Source organism: Lepidochelys kempii, chromosome 1 (genome assembly GCF_965140285.1).
Source record: "Lepidochelys kempii isolate rLepKem1 chromosome 1, rLepKem1.hap1, whole genome shotgun sequence".
Lineage (NCBI taxonomy): Eukaryota > Metazoa > Chordata > Testudines > Cheloniidae > Lepidochelys > Lepidochelys kempii.
Genome location: NC_136380.1, coordinates 217,054,986 through 217,079,628, shown reverse-complemented (window position 1 = coordinate 217,079,628; position 24,643 = coordinate 217,054,986). Strand labels below are relative to the sequence as shown.

Below are 24,643 nucleotides of genomic sequence, written 5' to 3'. Positions count from 1 at the left end.
AGGTGACAAGGGGATTTCCCACTAGCCCTTTGTAAGGCTGAGAGCAGTGATGTAATGAGCCTTCCCCGGGCCTTCAGGCATCTCGCTGATCCATGGTATAGGATGTCATCAAACTTTGGTACTCCATTTAATTTGTGAAAATCAATGTGAAGGTGAATGCTGTGGTCTGGCTTAGGGACCAGCACAACTGGACTGCACCAGTCGCTATTTGATTCCTCAGATACACCCAATTGCAACACAATTTGTAATTCCTTCTTGGCTGTGCCCTTTAAACTCTCCTGTCCCTGGATGCAGCCCTTGTGGACATAGCTCTCAGATTTCAGATGCATGGGTGTTTGATAAGGTGGGTCCACCCTGGTTTAGTAGTAAGGACATTTGTGAAACGCTTGACCAATTCTCTGGCCTCCTCCTGGTGGACCAGGGACAGGTTTTCCCCAAGAAGCATCTCTGTGCATGACCCGGTCTCTGACCCCTGGGGACCCAATTTTGCCTCTGGTGTTGGGATGTGGGCAAGACACTCATTCTGGGCCCTCCAGGATTTCAGCAGCTTGACAGGATATATCTGGGACCCCCGGTGCTTGCCCACCAATTGAAACTTGTAGCTCACCCGACACGATCTCAAAAGGCCCTTTCCCCTTTCCCAGCAGTCTGCATTCTGCGGAGGCAGCAGCAGGAGAACCCCATCCCCCGGCTGGTAAACCCAGAGGCTGGTGTTTCTGTTGCACTCTTGTTCCTGGGAGTGCTGCGACACTCTCAGCTTCTCCCTGGCAAAGCCCCCTACCAGATTCAATCTCTCTCTCTCAACTTGAGGACATGCTGGATTACATTCTGGCTAGATGTGCCTTGTTCCTGACAAGACTCCTGTGAAAGATCCAGTACCCCCCCGGGTTGTCTGCTGTACAGCAATTGAAAGGGTGAAAAGCTGGTGGAGGATTGTGGGTCCTCCTGAATTGCAAACTACATATTCAGGGACATTTTGTCCCAATTCTGGGATTTCTTATGTGATGGGCATTCCCACGGTGCAGCCTGGAACTGGGGTACCGCTGTGCTCCCTTAACTCTCCAGCCTGCGCTGTCTCTCATAATGCCTTGCTAGTGACAAGCAGTAGACCCCTCCAGGTGCTACTATCACTTGGCACAACAGCATGTGGATCCCCATACCCAGCTAGATTGCATAAATGCTCCCAGAGACACTCATGAATTAACAATAGAGAGAAACTCCAGCCAAAATACCCCCAGCTCCCCAGCCTTGTGCCCACGAACTACACCAGTGGTTATCAAACTTTTGTACTAGTGACCCCTTTCACATAGCAAGCCTCTGAATGTGACCCCCTTTCTAAATTAAAAACCTTTTTTTTAATATTTAACACTATTATAAATGCTGGAGGTGAAGGGGGTTTTGGGGTGGAGGCTGACAGCTTGTGACCCCCCGCCCATGTAATAATCTTATGACCCCCTGAGGGGTCACAACCCCCAGTTTGAGAACCCCTGAACTACAGTGTCCTGCTCTGGTCAAAAGCCTGACCAGTATATAAGTTTATTACCCAATCCACCCCTCCCTCAATGTGGAAAGGACAATGCACACGCCTTTGTTAACTGAGCTGAGATTTTCCCCCAAGCACTTCATTCAAACCACACAGCTTTTAGGTAAAGTATAAAATTGATGTATGAACTACAAAAAGATAGATTTTAAGTGATTATAAGTAATAGCATACAGATCAAAGTCGATTACCATAGGAAATAAAACAAAAAACACGATCTAAGTTCTCTAAACTGGAAAGGATTTGAAGCAAGCTGCGACTCACCCTGTTGGATAGTACAAGTAGTCCACCAAGCTTCCATACACAGGCAGGCTTCCTTCTTTCCTTCCTGGGACCCCCCTTCCCCAGTGCAGTCTTTGCTCTTCAGGTGTTTCCAGGTGTTGTGCTGTAGGGGGAGAGTGAGGCCCCATAGTGATATCACTTCCCCCTTTTACAGCTTCTTCCATCTTCCTGGAAAGAGCTTTTGCTGTGACCTGACTGAAACAGTCCTCATTGCGTAGTGCTATCTCTGAGAGGTTTCTATGGTACCCGGTTCCTGGGGTAATTCTTGTGAGTATATTTCCCTCAATAGGCCATTAACTCTGTTTGGCCTTTTCATTGTTGTACTTGAAAGGCTGGTTTTGGGTGTTTTTAACTTCACAACATATTTCAGTGACAGATGCTGAGCAAAACTTCATAATTCTAGATATAATGATAGCACAGAAACATTAATATCCTGTTAAATTGTAACAGATTAAGACTTTTTAAATATCTCTCAAGCCATACTTTGTACAAAACATATCACAACCGTCTCATAACTATATTCATAATGATATTAATACGGTGAAGTGAATTAATACGGTGAAGTGAATACTGCGGATGATACTAAACTAAACTGGGAGGAGTGGTAGATACGCTGGAGGGCAGGGATAGGATACAGAGGGACCTAGACAAATTGGAGGATTGGGCCAAAAGAAATCTGATGAGGTTCAATAAGGATAAGTGCAGAGTCCTGCACTTAGGACGGAAGAACCCAATGCACAGCTACAGACTAGGGACCGAATGGCTAGGGCCACCCCACAACTTGGGCCACCCCAGGATAGTTTGGCAAAACTGTTCTAACATCACCATTTCACTGGCAAATAAGTCTCTGATTTCAGCCAAAGAGAACACAAATCCTGGAAGCGTTGGGCTGCAGCCCTCAGTGGGAATCTAGAGCCAATGGGTTCATGTTTGAATGGACAATGATAGGCCTCTCCACTAAGTCCTAGACAGGCTAGTAGGGTTGCTCCAGTGTCCCATTGTCCTTTGCCATCTCAACCGCCAGGTCATGACACACTGCTTAGGCCTCTCCTGCTGAGTAGGGAGCAATCTTAGTGGCCCACTCCTCCCAGGGCCAATAGTATGCCCTGGCCAGCTACTCAAAAGTCCCTAGGAAGGCCTCAAGAACATCTTCTGTCCCCATTCTGGTGAGGGCTTCTCCCTCCCACACAGGAAACCACAGCCCCGCACTCACCTGTGGGCTCCAGTTCTCCAGAAGAAGCATAAATCACTGTTGCTCCCTGCTGCTTTTGCTGGCACTGTTGTTGTTGTAACTGAAGCTTCTGGTGTAACTGCTGCTGTTGGGTCACAATCTGCTGCAGCTGCTGATGTTGTAGCTACAGTTGCTCCCCCCTCCATTGTAAAGAGGATTCAAGATCCATGATTTCCTGGGCAGTGGCAGACACAGCCTGCATTCTCCACCCTTCCGCTGGGCCTGTTCACCAGCCTGGGGGCAAAACAACCAGCCCCACCCGACTCTGCTTTAGTCACCTCTGTTGTTCCTCTGCCACACAAAGACAAGGCATATGGAAAAGTAACACAAGTGATAGTCCTGACCTGGGCTGATACTTCAGGGTCCTCTAGCCCCAATAGCTCAAGGGTCACCGCCCTCCCTTCGCCTCAGGGGGCTACAGGGGCCTGCACTATTGCAGCCTCCTCCTCCTACTGCTCAGGGAAGTGTTTGTCTTTTGTTCCCTCCAGGCCTGGGTCCTCTCTTACATCTTCCAGCTGGGAACTGGAGCCACTCATTAGCTGCTGCTTAGCTGGATCAGCTGGCTCCCTACACTTGCCTGCTGAGCTTCTCCTTAGGCCAGAGCCTCCTGCTCCCTGGCTGGACAGGCCCTTCATAGAGCAGACCCCTGTGGTAAAGAGAGCATTTGGGTCCGTTAGCTAAGGAAGTTGAGGGCTAGTAAACTAAAAAACGGCTCCTTCTGTTCTTAGTCCCTCCTGTGTTCAGACTTTGTACATTCCTTGGAAACAACCAAGATCGCACCAAAGAAAATACCAGACACCAACAATTTCTGCTTCCAGCTGGAAAATCCCCAGAGCCCCAAACACTGATGAGCTGCTCAGGTGGAAAAGGGGCAACAGCCCCAATCAGGATTCGGGCCCCATTGTACATTGCGGGCTGTACAAATACATAATAAAAGAGAGTCCCTGGCCTGCAAACTCTGTGAGGAACACGCTCAATGCCTGGTTTTCAAAACCAGCAGCCTGAATTAGGCATCCAAGTTGATCCTTCGGCACCGGCCTGCAGTCGTGTAGTTGGGAGTAAACAAGGGTAAACAGTGTTTATCCAGGTGTCCTTTGGAGAATATGGAGTTTAGTAGTGAGTTCACCCACCTCCTTTTTTTACCACTACATCACTGCCTGCCTGATTCCCACAAGAGGTTCAGCATTTGTGAGCCTTTTTTATAATGATTTTCTCTCTCTTGCTGCATTTGGAGAACCCCTCCCCTCCTGTGCATGTGACCGACAGCACAGATCCAGGCTGGGCTCAGGAAGTTCACAGTGTTAGTCCAGTGTCACAGATGTGCTGATGCCAAAAGCTGGTTAGTGCCATAGTGAATGCAGGGTCTCAGCTCCCTGCAGGAGAGATGGCTGATGTGGCAGACAGCTAGAACCTCCTGCATGAGTTTCAGCAGAGTGAGCCATTAGCATCTCAACTCCTGCCTGATCCCAGTGACCTGAATCAATCTCATTACTGCTGTGCAGCCTTCCAGCCCAGCCGGCTGAATTCACAGAGGACACTAAGGGGAGGGTGAATAACAGAACAACCTTAATTTCCTCCTTGCCTGCAGCTGTGTACTTCTTCTGTAAGGCCCCCTAGTGGCCTGTCTAAAAAGTGTCCCTAGACAAAATCCTCCTCTGTGAGGAGGGAATGAACATACAACATTCATCGATCCAGCCATGCACTAAACATCAACACAGACTATTAAAAACATCCCAGAGAAGGCTGGGAAGACTGCCTGACCCTTCAGTCTTGTGCCAGGGGATTGTTCTGCCCAAGTAAAGCACTTGGCTACTAAATCCTTGAGTTCCTCAGGTATCCAAGGTCTGACCTAATCTTTCAGGAAGGAGGAAGGCTCTTAGATCTAGCTGGCTGTCTCCTTTCAGTCAGATTCGGAGGAGATGGTGTATGGTTTATTTGAGCAGGGGGCTCATTACTCACAGGTTCAGCCCGGAAGTACGGATCTGAATGGTCCGTGAGATTTACCTGCTGAAAAAACCTGGTGTGAAATGATACTCCAGAACCCGAACAGGGTAAGATCGAGGGGTGTTCAGCTGTGCCTGTCCTATTCCTTCTTCTGCAGAGCCTTTCAACCACACTCGATCTCCTGCGTTCAGCTCCCTCATGGGACTGAGTCTGTGACTCCTGACAAAGTTTCTCTTCTGACGGCTTTTGGGTTGTTCTTCCTTTCTTCGTAGCATTAGAAATTCAGTCCAACTAAGATCTAATAGTGAAGGGATGGTTGGGATGATGGAACTCAACTCAGCTTCTCATTGGGCCTGAATCCATTTGCCAGAGATGCTGGCAAGCAGGGGAACAAGGCCAGATATTGTAAGAATTTGTTCCACTGTTTTCACGGAGTGTTGTGCTTCCCCATGGTTTTATGAAAACTCGCAACTGATGTAATGAGTGAAATTGCAGGGATTTGTAAATTTAACAGTGTCTGATAGTAACTGAGGATCATTATCAGAGCAGACTTACAGTGGGATTCCATTGCAGTCAAACACGGATTTCCTCCTGACCACACTGTCTGTGGTGTAGTGGTAAGCACCTTGGCTATTTCAATAAATCTTGACAAGCAGCCAGTGAATGGAAGGGAGGTTCCATTAGCCAGGTGGAGAAGATCTTTCCACCATGGTGTGTCTGGGAGAGGGAAAGAAACGATGGTTCTGGTTGGTTGGTTCTCATGTGAATGCAGGTCTCAGAGTTCTCACCTCTCTCAGTGAAGGCCACTGTTGAGCTGTTTCTGCACATTTTGGTCTGGCTTGGTGGCCCCCGTGCAGTTTATGCAGAATGTCCTTTTTCACCCCCAGGTGGGGATGACTAGTCTGGACCCCTTCAACAACAGACTGGGGTCTAGGCTAAGATCATCTGAAATCACCCAGTTCAGCTTCATAGAGATGTCTGATGTTGCTCTTATGTCCAGCCTTCTTTGCAGACTTTTCTGAGGGCTTGTCTACATTACCCGCTGGATCGATGGGCAGCAATCGACCCAGCGGGGGTCGATGTAGTCTAGACACAATAAGTTGACGGCTGAGCGCTCTCCCGTCGACTCTGGTACTCCACCGGAGTGAGAGGCGCAGGCGGAGTCGACGGGGGAGCGTCTGCTGTCGACTCACCGCAGTGAAGACACTGTGGTCAGTAGATCTAAGTACATCGACTTCAGCTACGCTATTCACTGCCTTTTGCTTTCCTTTCACTGTGGAGGGTACGTCTACACTGCAGTCACAAAGTGTGATCACAGCTTGAGCGGACGTACCAGCACGAGCTTTAATGTAGCTAGCTCAGGTACCAGGCATCATGTGCTTCAGCACGTCTCTACCAGCCCACCCAGAACCCTGGGTAATTACCGGTGGGACTAGCCTGCGCTGAAACTTGTGCGGCCCCAGTGTCACTGCTCCGGTACCTGAGCTGGTAGATTAGAGCCGCGGTTCCCCAGCTTGTTGCTAAGACAACCCACTAACTGCACTTTGCTTTTCTTGCAACCCACCACGACCTATATGCACCCTCCACGCTGGCACCACAATCCAAATCCTGGCCTGTACAGGAGGGGTGGGGCGGGTGGGGCGGGTTCTGGGGTTGGAGAGCCTGCAGTGGCGGTTCCCGTCCTGCAGGGCTGGGCCCAGCTCCCTGCTCCGGGCACAATGGAAGCCTATTTGTCTTCTGAGCCAGAGGAAGTGGAAAGTCTGCAAAATCTACAAGAGAGAACTTCTACAAGAAGAAACAAAAGAGCGGGGGGTGTCCTTTTTATGAATCAAGACAAAGGATGGGACTGGTATATTTTTAGGGGGGCAAAGGAACACAGGGGATCCTTCACTTTGGAGGCAAGCTGCCAGCATACTTGACTCATGAAAGGAGGGTCACAGCCAGCGAGGCTGTAAAACGCTGCAAGTGTTTTGGGTAAGGATTATTCTACAAGACATGAGAGTGTCTTGTTAATTAAATCCGGGCTGCAGAAGGCATGTTACAATTTTGTTTTATACATAATTTCTTTGCAATACTTCTGCTTGCTACTGCTTGAATCTCTGTCTTTGTTAAATAAACTTACACTTGATTTAGCTAGAAGCATATCTAAGTGCTGTATGATGAGTGGAGCAGTGATCGGAGGTGTAACTGCTAAGCTGGGTTCCACAGCTTCTTTTAAAGCAATGAATCCATGAATACTGTGAGTGTCTTGGGGATGAGGAGCTGGACCGGAGGAGGATTTACAGTAAAACACAGGGTGCCCTGGCATGGGGCCCCCCAATGACAGGGGGCCCCAGGGCCAGGCAGCTGTGGGGGCCGAAGCTTGGTCCTGCCGACTCCTGGGGCTCCTGCTGCAGACTCTGCAGGCACCGGCAGCCAGGATCCCCCCTCCCCCGCCTCTTTCCCACCTCCTCCCCTGAGCGTGCTGCGTTCCTGCCCCCCCTCTCCCTCTCAGCGCTTCCCCCGCCGCCAAGCAGCTGTTTGCCGGCACTGAGGTCGCTCCGGGAGGGAGCGGGAGGAGAGGGGCCACAGCAGCCTCGTGGGAGGAGGCGGAGAAGACGTGGGGGCGGGGCCTTGGGGCAGGGGCTGGAATCAGGGCAGGGAGGAGCAAAGGCGGGGCCCCCGTACTCCCCCTTCACATACCCCCCAGTCCCGTGCCATGAGCTGCTCATGGCAGGGGGCTGGAGTGGGATGGGGCAGGGAGCTGGGAGCACCCCCACGACCTCACCGCCACAACCACAGCCTCTTGCCTGCCTCCTGCATCCCCCTCACACACTCCCAGCTCCCTTCCCTCCCTGACTCCTGTAACCCCCCCACATACCCAGCCCCCCCACACCTCATGCCCTGACTCCTGCACCCCCCCCATCCCCAACCTGAGCACCAAACGGGAGCTCCTGCACCCCCCCGACATACCCACCTGCATCCCTCGCACCGAATGGGAGCTTCCCCAGGTAAGCGCTCCATGCCGCAACCTCCTACCCCAACTCTGAACCCCCTCCTGCATCCTAACTCCCTCCCAGACCCTGCACCCCCAGCCCTAACTCCTGCACCCCCTCACACACTCCCAGCCATGACTCCTGCACCCCGTCACACACCCCCAGCCCCCTGCCCTCCCTGATTCCTGCACCTTCCCCACCTGCACCCCTTGCACCAAACAAGAGCTGCCCCAGGTAAGAGCTCCGCACCCCAACCCCCTACCCCAGCCCTGAGCCTCCTCCCACACCCTAACTCCTGGCCAGACCCTGCACCCCAACCCCTGGCCTGCTCCTGCATCCTAACTTCCTCCCAGACCCTGCACCTCTAGCCCTGAGCCCCCTCCCACACCCTAAGTCCTGGTCAGACCCCGCACCCCAATGTTTTTTTACATTATTTTTTTTTATAAAGCGCTCTTATGCAAAGCACTTTACAATAGTTAGCTAATGGTACAAACAATATTTAGAAAGATCATTAAGTGGTCCGTTGAGACCCTCTGCAATTTTCAAGTGGCCTGTGGAAAAATAAGTTAGACTACAAAAACAATCAAGATACCTCACTTTATTTTCATTTACTTCCTATTACTTATAGGAGGAGGAGGAAGAAAAATGGGGACAGGAGGGAGCTAAGAGAGAATGTCCTTTTTCTTGGCTGGGTCCCAAGGAGGGGCCCCCAAAATGAAGCTGAGCACAGGGCCGGGGGGCCCCACTAACTCTAAATCTGCCAATGAGCTGGACACTGCAGGGAGACGCTTGGAGGGCTCGAGGCTTAGTGTACACCTACCTCTAAGCTGTGTGGTAACAGCAGGGCCTGTGAGGCACAGAGGGGAGGACTTGTGTTGCCCAAGGCCAGTGGAGGTGAGATCTGAGCCATGGCAGGCACAGACAAGTCTTCCTCCTGCTTGACTAGAGATTGGACTGCAGAGGCACCCCAGACACTCGGCCTGAACAGCCCTGACTCTCGACTGGACCTTTTCTATTTCCATTGTAGCCGTGTACAGATGAAGTGACCGAGCTGAATGCAGGATTTGTGGCGAAGGAAAGACAGACACCTCTGTGAAATAGCGATGTACTCTGCAAGCATTCTGGTATTTACTTCACTGAGGATTAATTTGAACACTTTGGCTTCTGCACTGGTCAGTACTCAGCTCAGCATTGATTGTAAACTGTATTTGTAGATTGTCATGGAAATGAACATGCCACTGTGCGAAGATGATTAGTTTTAATGGGGTTTCCAGTGAGAACTCAGTGACTTGTTACTTGTTGTAGCCTTATTGGTTCAGTGGAAATCCAGACTCTGATTAACCTTCCCCTTGTCACTATTGTCTATAAAATTCATTTATCATCAGAGCAGAAATATTAATCCTCTGTATTTATCGCTAATGGGGAATTCTTTTCACCATTTGTTTAATTTCAGGTGTGAATTATCCAAGGAGCATTTCCCATTTATCTCCTTGGATTCAATGAAAGTTTCAAATCTGAATTCAGTTTAGGAACAACCTTGTTGCTTATCTCAGAATGTTCTCTTGCTGGTTTCTCACTTTTACCACATGCCTGACGGAACATTCAGTGTAAACTCACCTCCCATCAAACAGCCGGCCATACCCAGTGGTGGCCCACCCTTGTCTCTTGGTTTGTTCAATCTCAGCCTCTCCCCATCATGAACACTGGAAACTGCACAATTCATCTGGCAAGAAAAACTTCCACTATGGGGAAGACTTTCAGAAAGGATTTAATAAGAAAAAGGCAGAAAATGAAGCTGAAGAAATTACAGGGATAAAAAAGCAGGAAAAGTCCATCCTGGCCAATCAGTGGGAAGTTGTACAGAGGAAATTTGTGAATCTTTTCCCACTCGCCGTTGAATTTCCTGCAACTTCTCACAAATTCTAAAAAAACACCTGATTGCCTATCTACCAGGCAGGGTCTGTCTCTGGGCATCATGCCAAAGGAAACATTTCTCAGAGAAAAAGGCAAAGCTTTTACATCATCACAAGGTTATTTTGTCCAATCACATTGTTCTGATACTGATCTCCCAGAGTCACCATGTCCCACATCATCGTAAGTTGTGTCTCCAGGAGGCAGGAACGGGGTTTCCTTCCCCATCCCAGAAACACCTTCATTCCTTAGTGAATGCAGATTCCAACCTGAAAATACCAAGGGAGACACATACAGTCAGTGGATCCATTTTATAGCGAGGTCTGGCTGCATTGCAAGGGTGGGGCGCACTCTGGAATATGGGTTAGAAAATGTTCCCTCTTCGTTCTTCTGATTGGGTCCATGACAAGTTTTAATCCATCACCTCTGTACGTATTCTGGAAGTAAAACCCTTGGTTTCCAGACCATTTAAAGGTGCCAAGTGACAACTGTATTTACCTGTCACTTCATGTACAAAACCCAATCACTTACGAGCAAGGAGCTCTTAGTTAAGGACATTGTATAATTCACTCTGCCCTAACAACAAACATGAACACATAATTCTGATCAAGTACGAAGCAATGCACATTTCATCACCACTGCACCTCCTCTGGGGTGGCTGGTGGTGTCTCTGCTGAGGACACAATGGGGAGGGGAGGGGAGATATTGGCCAAGGATAATGGGCAAATGCCCGACTTTTACAGGAAGCGTCACAAGCTCTTTAACATTTGCGCAGCATTAACAGGACTTTGGTTTATAAGATTCTGCCCAAAAGATACACGCGCAGTAAATTGGTCGCAATCCAGTAATCCAGGGTGTGGCAGCCACACAAGGATTTGAACCTAGGGATTGAGGGATCTTGCTGGTTTGACCATGAAATATCATTCAGCAAGGACCCCACTTTTCCTGTCACCATTGCAGGCACTGAAGCCTCTGCTTTGAGGGAATGAAAAGAAGAGAGAAGGAGAGTTTTTCTCACAGGCACAGGGTTGGCCGGGTTTGTTCCCTTGCTGCGTACCTCACATTTCCAGCCCTCCCACTCTGCAGAGACAGTGTGAAGTGCAAACTCACCTCCTTGTGAATCCCCGTTCCTCTCACTCGCCTCAGTGCCTTCCTCCTCATTCTGCCCCAAGCCAGTGTCACCTTCAGGGTCAGACACTTCTCTGGCATCATCATAACCATCCCCTGGGACATCTCCAGGCAGCGCAGGGGCATCTGACGTGAAGATGTGAAGTAATTAAGAGAATAGTCACAGTGAAGATAGAAATAAACTACAAGTGACAGATGCACCAGCCTCACTGGTCCCTGGGGATCTCTCAGCACTTCCACCCTCAGGATGGGAAGAGGAGCCCTCCTCTGGAACCCTTAGACTGGGGGATTTCACGTATCACATTTATTGGATGCATTTCAATTGCTGGTTGAGTGGATCCTAGAGCTTCCACATGAGGAAGCAGAGGGGGAGTTATAGAAAGAGGTGACTGGGATCTAGTCCAGAGGCATTGCTCCACAAGGCATGCTATTATAATAATTACAAATGTAAATGACTTGGAATTGCCCAGAATTTGTTCCCTGCTTCCTAAAATTGACATTATCTTAAAAATGTCTTTTCAATGCGTTCTCCTGATAAAGTTTACCCCATAAACTGCCATCAGTCTCCAACGTACTGACACCACTGGGAGCTGAGCCAGCTAATAAGGGTGGGACATGGGCCCTTGGGTTTAAAATCTCCATGTCCCACCCACCCCCTGTCCCAGCATGTCTGACACAGATGTATATAAGCTGCAATAGCTGCATGCCAGGAAAGGCTTTCAGGGAACATTGCTGTACTGCAGAGATCTCTGATTTGGGTTGTCTTTATAAATAGTGAGGAACCCTCGTGCTCCTGGCAGTGAGGGTCACAAGGCAGTGACCTGAGTCAAGTACAGCATGGACAGCTGCTGAGTGAACTGCTCCTTCTATCCCTGCAATGGGTCTCCGTCATGACCTAGGATATCACATGCTTCCCTACCCCTGGGCCTCCACACAGCTCTTGTCATGCACCTGGTCAGCGCCCCCAGCGTTATGCCAATAGACAATACTGGTGGGTGAACTTCCTGGTTTTCTTAACAAACCACTATTGTCCCTACTAGGAAATACAGTTAGTTTTTCGTCATGGTAACGTTGCTTCCAAGAGGTGGATTCACTGCTCACCTCGGCCATCTGGAGTCTGGGGGACATCGTTCAAGAAAGGCTCCTCCACGTTATCGTAATCCAACTGAGACCCCCCTGGGGAAACTCCCTCTGGAACAGCAAACACCACACTCAGCCCATGGCACCAGCAGCGTCTCTTCAGTGCAAGTGGCCCTTCTAACTAGAGCTGTTTGTCATGGCACATGAGAGGGGAAGTTGCAGGGGGCCCATGCTGAGAAGGGCACAAGTCAGAGAACTACAGTAAAACAGGAGTCCCAGAAATAACAAGGGGCCAATCCTGTCCCTGCAGAATCCAACAGCAGCTCTTTTATATATTTCAGTGGGAGCAGGATCTGGGTTGTGCTGAGATAACAGGTTGGAACACGGGCACTGCCAGGCCAGAGCCAGCCTGTGTGAATCCAGCTGATCTCTGCAGACAGGTTTGAATTTTCCTGTTTCACTGGGGAGGGGGAACCTCCCCTCTGTAGGAATTAAAGCTCCCACTGGGAGATCACTGGCCTGATCCTTTGTGAGCTCCTGCTTTCCACTAGCCTTTCAGGCAGCCCAAGGCTCAGCTTGGCAGCGCTCCAGCTTCTCAGCAGAACTGGCTCATCTGCTCAGTGTTTCCCCCACCCAGCCGCAGGTTAAACTCCCACAGGGCCCAAATCATGGACTCTTTTGAGAGCAGCTGGGGTAGAAATGCCACCCTGTTTATAATTAGAGATGGGGCCAGGCCGGGAAGTTCAGGTCCAGGATTTTGCTTCAGCCTGTTATATCGACAGGTGCCAGCCCCAAAACTGAGATCCGAAGCTGGGGTCAGAATCTGCAAATCCCCCCTCCCACAAAGTTCTGGTGGGTTTGGATCAGTGAGTTGGGCTGAGCCCATCTGTAATTATAACACAGGACAATCTTATGTGAGCAACAAGGGTGATGTCGTGGTGGGAATCTGCTATAGACCACCGGACCAGGGGGATGAGGTGGATGAGGCTTTCTTTCGGCAACTCATGGAAGTTACTAGATCACAGGCCCTGGTTCTCATGGGAGACTTCAATCACCCTGATCTCTGCTGGGAGAGCAATATAGCGGTGCACAGACAATCCAGGAAATTTTTGGAAAGGGGAGGGGACAATTTCCTGGTGCAAGTGCTGGAGGAACCAACTAGGGGCAGAACTCTTCTTGACCTGCTGCTCACAAACTGGGAAGAATTAGTAGGGGAAGCAAAAGTGGATGGGAACCTGGGAGGCAGTGACCATGAGATGGTCAAGTTCAGGATCCTGACACAGGGAAGAAAGGAGAGCAGCAGAATACGGACCCTGGACTTCAGAAAAGCAGACTTTGACTCCCTCTGGGAACTGGTGGGCAGGATCCCCTGGGAGAATAACATGAGGGGGAAAGGAGTCCAGGAGAGCTGGTTGTATTTTAAAGAATCCTTACTGAGGTTACAGGGACAAACCATCCCGATGTGTAGAAAGAATAGTAAATATGGCAGGCGACCAGCTTGGCTTAACAGTGAAATCCTTGCTGATCTTAAACACAAAAAAGAAGCTTACAAGAAGTGGAAGATTGGACAAATGACCAGGGAAGAGTATAAAATCATTGCTCGGGGATGCAGGAGTGAAATCAGGAAGGCCAAATCATACCTGGAGTTGCAGCTAGCAAGAGATGTTAAGAGTAACAAGAAGGATTTTTTCAGGTATGTTAGCAACAAGAAGAAAGTCAAGGAAAGTGTGGGCCCCTTACTGAATGAGGGAGGCATCCTAGTGACAGGAATCAATTCTGAAGCACTTAGAGGAGAGGAAAGTGATCAGGAACAGTCAGCATGGATTCACCAAGGGCAAGTCAGGCCTGACTAATCTAATTGCCTTGTATGATGAGATAACTGGCTCTGTGGATGAGGGGAAAGCAGTGGACGTGTTGTTCCTTGACTTTAGCAAAGCTTTTGACACGGTCTCCCACAGTATTCTTGCCAGCAAGTTAAAGAAGTATGGGCTGGATGAATGGACTATAAGGTGGATAGAAAGTTGGCTAGATTGTTGGGCTCAATGGGTAGTGATCAATGGCTCCATGTCTAGTTGGCAGCCGGTATCAAGTGGAGTGCCCCAAGGTGCAAGCTGGTCTCCATATTGGAAGAGAAGATTGAAGGTCTGGAGCAACAGATAACAACCCTGCGTTGCATACGGGAAACTGAGGATTTTCTGGACAAAACTCAGGATAGGCTTCTAGGGGCACAAAGCTCTACAGATATAGAGCAGGTTGCACAGAGGAGCCAAGAGGCCAGTGAAGAAGCTTGGCAACATGTGACCTCCAGAAGAGGTAAGCGGAATGTCCGGGTTCCAGTAACACAGACACAGGTAACTAACCGCTTTCATGTTCTCTCCACAGGTATCGTTGCGGAGAGTGGACCAGATGATATGTCTGGGGCGAGAAAGCAGAAGGAGACTCCGATGGTTGGAAGGCATGAGATGCTATGTCCTGAGGTTGGGAGTTCCACGACCACCACTCCCAAGAGGAGAAGGCGGGTGGTGGTGGTCGGGGACTCTCTCCTCCGGGGGACTGAGTCATCTATCTGCCGCCCTGACCGGGAAAACCGAGAAGTCTGCTGCTTGCCAGGAGCTAAGATTCGCGATGTGACGGAGAGACTGCCGAGACTCATCAAGCCCTCGGATCGCTACCCCTTCCTGCTTCTCCACGTGGGCACCAATGATACTGCCAAGAATGACCTTGAGCGGATCACTGCGGACTATGTGGCTCTAGGAAGAAGGATAAAGGAGTTGGAGGCGCAAGTGGTGTTCTCGTCCATCCTCCCCGTGGAAGGAAAAGGCCTAGGTAGGGAGCGTCGAATCGTGGAAGTCAACGAATGGCTACGCAGGTGGTGTCAGAGAGAAGGCTTTGGTTTCTTTGACCATGGGATGGTGTTCCATGAAGGAGGAGTGCTGGGCAGAGACGGGCTCCATCTTACGAAGAGAGGGAAGAGCATCTTTGCCAGCAGGCTGGCTAACCTAGTGAGGAGGGCTTTAAACTAGGTTCACTGGGGGAAGGAGACCAAAGCCCGGAGGTAAGTGGGAAAGCGGGATACCGGGAGGAAGCACAGGCAGGAATGTCTGTGAGGGGAGGGCTCCTGCCTCATACTGGCAATGAGGGGCGATCAACAGGTTATCTCAAGTGCTTATATACAAATGCACAAAGCCTTGGAAACAAGCAGGGAGAACTGGAGGTCCTGGTGATGTCAAGGAACTATGACGTGATCGGAATAACAGAGACTTGGTGGGATAACTCACATGACTGGAGTACTGTCATGGATGGTTATAAACTGTTCAGGAAGGACAGGCAGGGCAGAAAAGGTGGGGGAGTAGCCCTGTATGTAAGGGAGCAGTATGACTGCTCAGAGCTCCGGTACGAAACTGCAGAAAAACCTGAGTGTCTCTGGATTAAGTTTAGAAGTGTGTGCAACAAGAGTGATGTAGTGGTGGGAGTCAGCTATAGACCACCGGACCAGGGGGATGAGGTAGATGAGGCTTTCTTCCGGCAGCTCACGGAAGCTACTGGATCGCATGCCCTGATTCTCATGGGTGACTTTAATTTTCCTGATATCTGCTGGGAGAGCAATACAGCGGCGCATAGACAATCCAGGAAGTTTTTGGAAAGCGTAGGGGACAATTTCCTGGCGCAAGTGCTAGAGGAGCCAACTAGGGGGGGCGCTTTTCTTGACCTGCTGCTCACAAACTGGGTAGAATTAGTGGGGGAAGCAAAAGTGGATGGGAACCTGAGAGGCAGTGACCATGAGTTGGTTGAGTTCAGGATCCTGACGCAGGGAAGAAAGGTAAGCAGCAGGATACGGACCCTGGACTTCAGGAAAGCAGACTTCGACTCCCTCAGGGAACAGATGGCCAGGATCCCCTGGGGGACTAACTTGAAGGGGAAAGGAGTCCAGGAGAGCTGGCTGTATTTCAAGGAATCCCTGTTGAGGTTACAGGGACAAACCATCCCGATGAGTCGAAAGAATAGTAAATATGGCAGGCGACCAGCTTGGCTTAATGGTGAAATCCTAGCGGATCTTAAACATAAAAAAGAAGCTTTCAAGAAGTGGAAGGTTGGACATATGACCAGGGAAGAGTATAAAAATATTGCTCGGGCATGTAGGAATGTTATCAGGAGGACCAAATCGCACCTGGAGCTGCAGCTAGCCAGAGCTGTCAAGAGTAACAAGAAGAGTTTCTTCAGGTATGTTGGCAACAAGAAGAAAGCCAAGGAATGTGAGGGCCCATTACTGAATGAGGGAGGCAACCTAGTGACAGAGGATGTGGAAAAAGCTAATGTACTCAATGCTTTTTTTGCCTCTGTTTTCACGAACAAGGTCAGCTCCCAGACTGCTGCGCTGGGCATCACAAAATGGGGAAGAGATGGCCAGCCCTCTGTGGAGATAGAGGTGGTTATGGACTATTTAGAAAAGCTGGACGTGCACAAGTCCATGGGGCCGGACGAGTTCCATCTGAGAGTGCTGAAGGAATTGGCGGCTGTGATTGCAGAGCCATTGGCCATTATCTTTGAAAACTCGTGGCGAACCGGGGAAGTCCCGGATGACTGGAAAAAGGCTAATGTAGTGCCAATCTTTAAAAAAGGGAAGAAGGAGGATCCTGGGAACTACAGGCCAGTCAGCCTCACTTCAGTCCCTGGAAAAATCATGGAGCAGGTCCTCAAAGAATCAATCCTGAAGCACTTGCATGAGAGGAAAGTGATCAGGAACAGCCAGCATGGATTCACCAAGGGAAGGTCATGCCTGACTAATCTAATTGCCTTTTATGATGAGATTACTGGTTCTGTGGATGAAGGGAAAGCAGTGGATGTATTGTTTCTTGACTTTAGCAAAGCTTTTGACACGGTCTCCCACAGTATTCTTGTCAGCAAGTTAAGGAAGTATGGGCTGGATGAATGCACTACAAGGTGGGTAGAAAGCTGGCTAGATTGTCGGGCTCAACGGGTAGTGATCAATGGCTCCATATCTAGTTGGCAGCCGGTATCAAGTGGAGTACCCCAAGGGTCGGTCCTGGGGCCGGTTTTCTTCAATATCTTCATAAATGATCTGGAGGATGGTGTGGATTGCACTCTCAGCAAATTTGCGGATGATACTAAACTGGGAGGAGTGGTAGATACGCTGGAGGGGAGGGATAGGATACAGAAGGACCTAGACAAATTGGAGGATTGGGCCAAAAGAAATCTGATGAGGTTCAATAAGGATAAGTGCAGGGTCCTGCAGTTAGGACGGAAGAACCCAATGCACAGCTACAGACTAGGGACCGAATGGCTAGGCAGCACTTCTGCGGAAAAGGACCTAGGGGTGACAGTGGACGAGAAGCTGGATATGAGTCAGCAGTGTGCCCTTGTTGCCAAGAAGGCCAATGGCATTTTGGGATGTATAAGTAGGGGCATAGCGAGCAGATCAAGGGACGTGTTCGTTCCCCTCTATTCGACATTGGTGAGGCCTCATCTGGAGTACTGTGTCCAGTTTTGGGCCCCACACTTCAAGAAGGATGTGGATAAATTGGAGAGAGTCCAGCGAAGGGCAACAAAAATGATTAGGGGACTGGAACACATGAGTTATGAGGAGAGGCTGAGGGAGCTGGGATTGTTTAGCCTGCAGAAGAGAAGAATGAGGGGGGATTTGATAGCTGCTTTCAACTACCTGAAAGGGGGTTCCAAAGAGGATGGCTCTAGACTGTTCTCAATGGTAGCAGATGACAGAACGAGGAGTAATGGTCTCAAGTTGCTGTGGGGAAGGTTTAGATTGGATATTAGGAAAAACTTTTTCACTAAGAGGGTGGTGAAACACTGGAATGCGTTACCTAGGGAGGTGGTAGAATCTCCTTCCTTAGAGGTTTTTAAGGTCAGGCTTGACAAAGCCCTGGCTGGGATGATTTAACTGGGAATTGGTCCTGCTTTGAGCAGGGGGTTGGACTAGATGACCTTCTGGGGTCCCTTCCAACCCTGATATTCTATGATTCTATGATCTATGATTCTATGAAGGGTCGGTCCTTGGGCCGGTTTTGTTCAATATCTTCATAAATTATCTGGAGGATGGTGTGGATTCCACCCTCAGCAAGTTTGCGGATGACACTAAACTGGAAGGAGAGGTAGATATGCTGGAGGGTAGGGATAGGATACAGAGGGCCCTAGACAAATTAGAGGATTGGGCCAAAAGAAATCTGATGAGGTTCAACAAGGACAAGTGCAGAGTCCTGCACTTAGGACGGAAGAATCCCATGCACCGCTACAGACGAGGGACCGAATGGCTCAGCAGCAGTTCTGCAGAAAAGGACCTAGGGGTTACAGTAGATGAGAAGCTGGATATGAGTTAACAGTGTGCCCTTGTTGCCAAGAAGGCCAATGGTATTTTCGGATGTATACGTAGGGGCATTGCCAGCAGATCAAGAGACGTGATTGTTCCCCTCTATTCGACATTGGTGAGGCCTCATCTGCAGTACTGTGTCCAGTTTTGGGCCCCACACAACAAGAAGGATGTAGAAAAATTGGAAAGAGTCCAGAGGAGGGCAACAAAAATGATTAGGGGACTGGAACACATAACTTATGAGGAGAGGCTGAGGGAACTGGGCTTATTTAGTCTGCGGAAGAGAAGAATGAGGGGGGATTTGATAGCTGCTTTCAACTACCAGAAAGGGGGTTCCAAAGACGATCGATCTAGACTGTTCTCAGTGGTAGCTGATGACAGAACAAGGAGTAATGGTCTCAAGTTGCAGTGGGGGAGGTTTAGGTCGGATATTAGGAAAAACTTTTTCACTAGGAGGGTGGTGAAACACTGGAATGCGTTACCTAGGGAGGTGGTGGAATCTCCTTCCTTCAAAGTTTTAAGGTCAGGCTTGACAAAGCCCTGGCTGGGATGATTTAGTTGAGGATTGGTCCTGCTTTGAGCAGGAGGTTGGACTAGATGACCTCCTGAGGTCCCTTCCAACCCTGATATTCTGTGATTCTATGATTCTATGATTGATTCCTCTCTCTCTTGGGGACAAGAGACTAGCCCTGACGCCTCCACCCAAAGAGACTGACCCGTCTCCTCCAGCTCCTCACCTGGGGAGGTCACTGGGAGCCACTCAGTGTGCTCAGGAGATGGTCACATGTTCCCATCCTGAGATTCTGACAGAAATCCTGTTCAGTGGGATGAGACCCGACTGTGTAAAATGGGAACCGTGTGAGGGGAAATGGCTGCGATTGCAGAAAGTGTGACAGAAATTCATTTCTCTGCCCAGATTTGGGTCTCTTGGCCTGAGTCTGCCCCTCCCCCATTACCTTGTTCTGATCCAGGATCATTTTCCCCCTCGCTGTCCCCGGTGTAATACTGCAGCTTCGTCACTGAATCATCTGAATAGGAGACTGGAGAGACGAGAAACAGAAATTCATCACAGTGAGAACAGCACAACTGTGGGACTGGGAACACATCCGGGGCCTGGAGCAGGATTTCCAGTCTCAGACTATACCTTCCTCTACAGGACATGGTGACTCACAGCAACTCCGAGTAGTGAGAGCCTGACACAGACTCCCCAAGACAAATCTCCATGTTATTGTGGTAAATGTGACTGAGGGGATGATACAATCTGACCTGAAGGATGCTGTGGTGAGTGAAAGGCCCGTCTCTGGCTGCTGGTCCAGGGAAGTTCCACAATTCTCCTGGCCTCCTCAGCCAGAGAGGGGACTCCTCCTTCTTAAGGGTAAATACCCACCTCCCCCATGAATCAGTCGATCAGCTCTCCGTGGTGTTTCCAGATTAAACCAAGAAAGGCCCAAAGCAAAGTCTGTGATTCATAAATTTGTTCGTCTCTAAGGTGCCACAAGCACCCCTTTTCTTTTTGTGATTCACTGTAACCATATTGGCAGTGATGCTGGGAGATGCCCTGAGCATGTTCTCAGAGCTCCACCACAGCAGAGCCCTTGGGCAGGATGTTCCCATCAGACATTGAGACAAAATGGCACAAAGGATAAAAGGGCTGGGACTCAAACTCATGAGGCTCTCCTGGGCTGATCTCTCTGCTCCGGGGGCAGGAGGGAGCTGACACAACAGACCAGTGGCTGCGGTGGGAGGGGGGCAAAGAACATCCCCTGCTCCAGTGCTCCAAAGAAGTTTTCAAATGATAGTTTAGCCTGCCCCAGACAGTCGCTTTCCTGACCCCTCACTGGTTACACGTCAAGGCTGCAGGACGGGCAGATGGGAAATTAATTGTCCCTAGAACTGGAACACTCAGTGTATGGTGGGAAGGAAATCCATCTCTCTCAGTCTACATGAGTAACTTCTGGTCTCACCACAGACCCAGCTCCCACAGCTAGAGCTTGGTAAAAAAAACCAGGTGGTTTGGTTTTCTGACCATTGCGGGGAAAAAGCAAAACATAAGATTGTTTTGAGTTGAGCCAAAAATGACTTTTTTTTGGCAATTTTTGGGAAATGCAAAAGTAAAAAAAAAGTTTAAGGTTGAATGAAACCATTTGGTGTTCTTTTGGACATTTGTTAACTTTTGTTTATTTGTTTTCATTCTGATAATATTAAAGGAAATTTCTAATGGAAAAGTAATATCCAATTGAAAAAAACAAAATGTTTTCTTGAGAAAGTGTTGAAATGAAATGAATCATTCTGTATGTATTTGGAACAATTGGGTGAAATCGACAGGAATTTGTGAAATGTTTCGGTGCCTCTGAATCTCCATTTTTCACCAAAACATTTCATAACGGAGACTTGTGCCCAGCTCCAGTGACAAGCTCACAGGGCTGAAGCTGCAGTGATTTAACTCTGGGTCAGGGCCTCAGATGGACAGGGCATTAGATAGCTGCCCCCTGTTAAGAGTCAGACCCACAGACCTGAGCGACTGAACATCTCCTGCTTTTTTCTCATCAGGTTATAATCAATCTCCTCGTACACGGCCTCAGAGAAGGGATCCAAGGGTCTTCTGGAGCCTGGAAACAAAGGGCAGGGTTCGCACAGGGTCATTGAAACCAGAGATGGGAAATACTATGGGATCATCCAGCCTCTCCCCATGGACCCAGTGTGAGCCTGAACCCTACCGCACATTCCCAGTGCTGGAATTTAAATGAGCCAGGTGACAGGGTTTCTTTCCACAACAGCCCTTTGATGATGCTTCCCAGGGCTAATTCGCTGTCAGGAAGCTTCCTCACATTCATCTTAAATGTTTTTTAATCTCATCTCATTATTTCTGGCTATTCCCCTTTGGAGCAGCTTAAATAATTCTTCCCCCATGCATGTGTTTCTCTGCAAAATGGTGAGAACCTCTTTTTTTTCATCGAGTTTAAGGCCAGAAGGGACCATTAGAACATCTAGTCTGACCTCCTGTATAATACAGGCCACTGCATTTCACCCAGATACTCCTAGATTTGAGCCCAAAGATGCACTTCGAGTAAAGCATTTCAGTCCTCAGGAGAATAAACTATTGTGTGCCACAGGCAGAAAGCAGGAGTGAGTAAGGTACCACCAATGCCCAATGGTCCCACAGTGGCAGGGAACTGATTACTTGAGAGATGCCTTGATAATCCTGGCAGGTGATCCACGCTCCATGTTTCAGAGGAAGAGGAAAATCCCCCAAGGTCCCTTTTTGCCAATCTGACCTGGGGGGAAATTTCTTCCTGACCCCAAATCTGACAATTGGGTTGACCCTGAACATGTGGAAAAGACACACCACCCACCTATCTTCGAAAGAGGTTTCTCTATATCACCTCAGAGGACTGTTCCAGCCCATTCAGTGACACATATCCCTCTGTAGCTAATGCCTGATGCTTCAGAGGAGGGCAAGAAACAAAACGAAGCAAAACAAAACACAAAGATGGGTCTTCCCAGAATTCCTTCCTGACCCCTGCAGGAGACTGGCTGAAGCCCTGAAGCATGAGATCTGATTATAGTCATTGTCTTACTGCAAAGTTGTGACTGTTACATGTATGTTGATGGCAGTCCCATCCTCTATCTTCTTGCCAAGGAGCTGGTAGCTAATGTTTGTATAAAGTGTGTTATAGATGGAAAATCCCCTACAAGTGCCAGCTTTGAGTACAAGACAGTAAAATGCTCCTTTCCCACACTTTTCCTTCCTAAGATTGTCTTTTCTACTGGATCACTCTCTTCACAACTATTTACCACAGCTCTATTTTTATACACCTTTTTCCCTTGACAATATTTCCAATTTCTCTAGGTCCCTTTTCCATGATGTCTCTCCTCATGATATTCAGATCCCCTCCCTGTGGCAGATACTGCAGCTCCAGGCAGTATCTTTGGGAATCACTGTATTAAAGCTATGAATGGTTTATGTTCTACTGCATGTTGGAGGGTTACCACAGCTTCTCCAAGAAGAAAAAACACTGAGTGTGTGTGTGTGTGTGGGGGGGGGGGGGGGCGTGGATGATTAAGGTAAATCACTGAGATTGTAAACAACTCCAGAAAGGTAAAAACCTTCAGGGTGGTTTATACAAACTGGTTCAAACTGGGTTACCAGAGACCAAGAGACAAAGGAGGGCTTCTGATATGAAAGTCTGAGTTTAAAAAGACTCAGGGCCTTCATTTTGATTCTGCAATGGGCAGGACCTTCTGTCCATGGGGATCCCAACACTGAATCGTTGGAGGGATGTTGGTCTACCAGGCTGCCCATGAGGAAGATGGGTGAATTTTGGTATGTTCAGCAAGTGTGGAGGAATTTTTATTGTTTTTAATGTTTTCTCTGTGACACTTTTATCCTACGAATAAGGTGTAATCCGCTGAGAGAGAGCTGGGTGGTAACTTGTAACTGCTGGCAATGCCCTGCTCATAGCCCTTGGGGAGAAAGCACAGCATGGGGGCTGGCCTGTAGGCAGACTGGTTTGCTGGGGGTATCACAGTGGAAGGCAGGGGGCTGTGCAGTCTTAAAAACCCCTCGCCGCAAGGAGATGGGACAGGGGGTTCCCACCCAGAGACACGTGACAGCAGGAGGCCTGAGTAGACACTCCTGGAGTGGATCACCGGAGGGTGAGGGTGGGTGGGGATACAGATGCCGTTTCTCTGAAACTGTAAAGGTCCCTAGCCAGTATCATCTCCAGATTTCATGGCTGGGCTGTTCCACTGCCAGACAGTTAATGAAATAGTAAAAGAGAGAGGCGTTAACAGGCACCCTTGGCCACCCCACCCAGCCTGGTATCGCCCCTCACCCTGACACCCTGCAGCCCCCCTGGTATTGCAGAAACATTTCACACAGTGACATCAATCAGGACCCACCTCTGAGCTGTGCCCTGGCATTTCGCACCTGCGCCCCCAGGATGATTAAGACCAGGCAGAGCAGGGCCCCCAGGATAATGCAGATGACCACGGGCACGGTGACTGTCCCACTGTCGGTCGGAGGGCGGCGCGGGGGAGCTGGATGGAAATGAACATGCGACATGAGAGATTAGCCTGTGAGAGTCGGGGGAGCCTATGAACCTGTAGCAAGGGGGAGGTGACTTGTTTGTTCCTGGGGGATCCTCACCTCTGAGAGTCCCTGGTTGTCTCCAGCTGTCACCTCCACAGACTCCCTCACAGCAGCACAGGGCCTGTTTGTTAGTGATTTAGGGCCCAAGTCCCTTGTGCTCTGTGCAGCAATGAGGACTCTCATAACAAACCAGCACAGTGGGGCCTGTGATGGATGCAGGGGCTATGTGGGCTGGTGCCTGAGCCAGTCTGACCCCACAAAGGTTCCACCCCTCAACATCCAGGATGCTCCAGCACACAGGAGATGGGAGGGCCTGGTCTGGGACCAAAGAGGATGGGTGGGCTAAACCATCCTTTTCCCTGAATATTACAGCATGTAGCAGAAACATCTCCTGTCACTCACCTGAGCAATTCACGGCAGCATCTTCCTTATGACCACAGTTGCTCTCACCCCAGGGCTTGGCAGGACAGTCCCAGAGAGATGACTCTGTCCCTCTGCAATTCAACGTCTCCACCCAGATGGGACCAGTCCCCTCGCCGAATGCAGCCTCGCTCAGGGCAGATAGAGCAGATCCACAGCCCAGTTGTTTACACACAACGTTAGCATCCGCCATGTCCCAGAAGTCATCACAAACTGTTCCCCAGAAGCCACGGTACCAAACCTCCACTCTCCCCGAGCACCTGTCCTCTCCTCCCACGATGCGTAATTTCTCCTGGTCTAGAAATGCAGAAACCTCACATGTTACTGGGACAACTTAGGGACCAAGAGGGAGACAGTGAGAAGCAAGATACCTGTGCAGCTGGGAGAGTTCGGGCATTCGGCAAACAGGGTCTGAGTTGGTTTTGGTTTTTTTCCTATGGAGAGAAAAAGCTGAGGTGAATGCACCGGGTTGTGTCTGTGATGTGGGAGTAGAATTTATCTGTATTTTAAACCCCTAATTTCAGCACTGTGGGAACTGAAATGTGAACTCTGGGTCATTTAATACTTAATTAATTTGCTATTCAGCTGTTACTCAGACACACAGGCTGACATGCACCCAGACTTGTGGGGGATTCCAGTTCTGACCCAAATTGCACAGCCTGGGCCCACCTCTGAGTGTTCATCCCAAAAGGATTAA

At 49.4% G+C, this 24,643-nt stretch overlaps 1 protein-coding gene across 1 annotated transcript in view; it reads right to left on the bottom strand.

The window, feature by feature from the left end:
- Window positions 1–9,761: 9,761 nt before the first annotated feature.
- Window positions 9,762–24,643, bottom strand: part of LOC144930242 (scavenger receptor cysteine-rich type 1 protein M130-like) — a 58,345-nt gene continuing 43,463 nt past the window's right edge. The window contains 8 exon segments of the mRNA XM_078851789.1: window positions 9,762–10,152; window positions 10,994–11,137; window positions 12,113–12,202; window positions 19,391–19,474; window positions 20,948–21,043; window positions 23,337–23,510; window positions 23,929–24,243; window positions 24,318–24,380. Coding sequence (XP_078707915.1) covers window positions 10,004–10,152; window positions 10,994–11,137; window positions 12,113–12,202; window positions 19,391–19,474; window positions 20,948–21,043; window positions 23,337–23,510; window positions 23,929–24,243; window positions 24,318–24,380 — 1,115 coding nt within the window. The 3' untranslated portion in view covers window positions 9,762–10,003.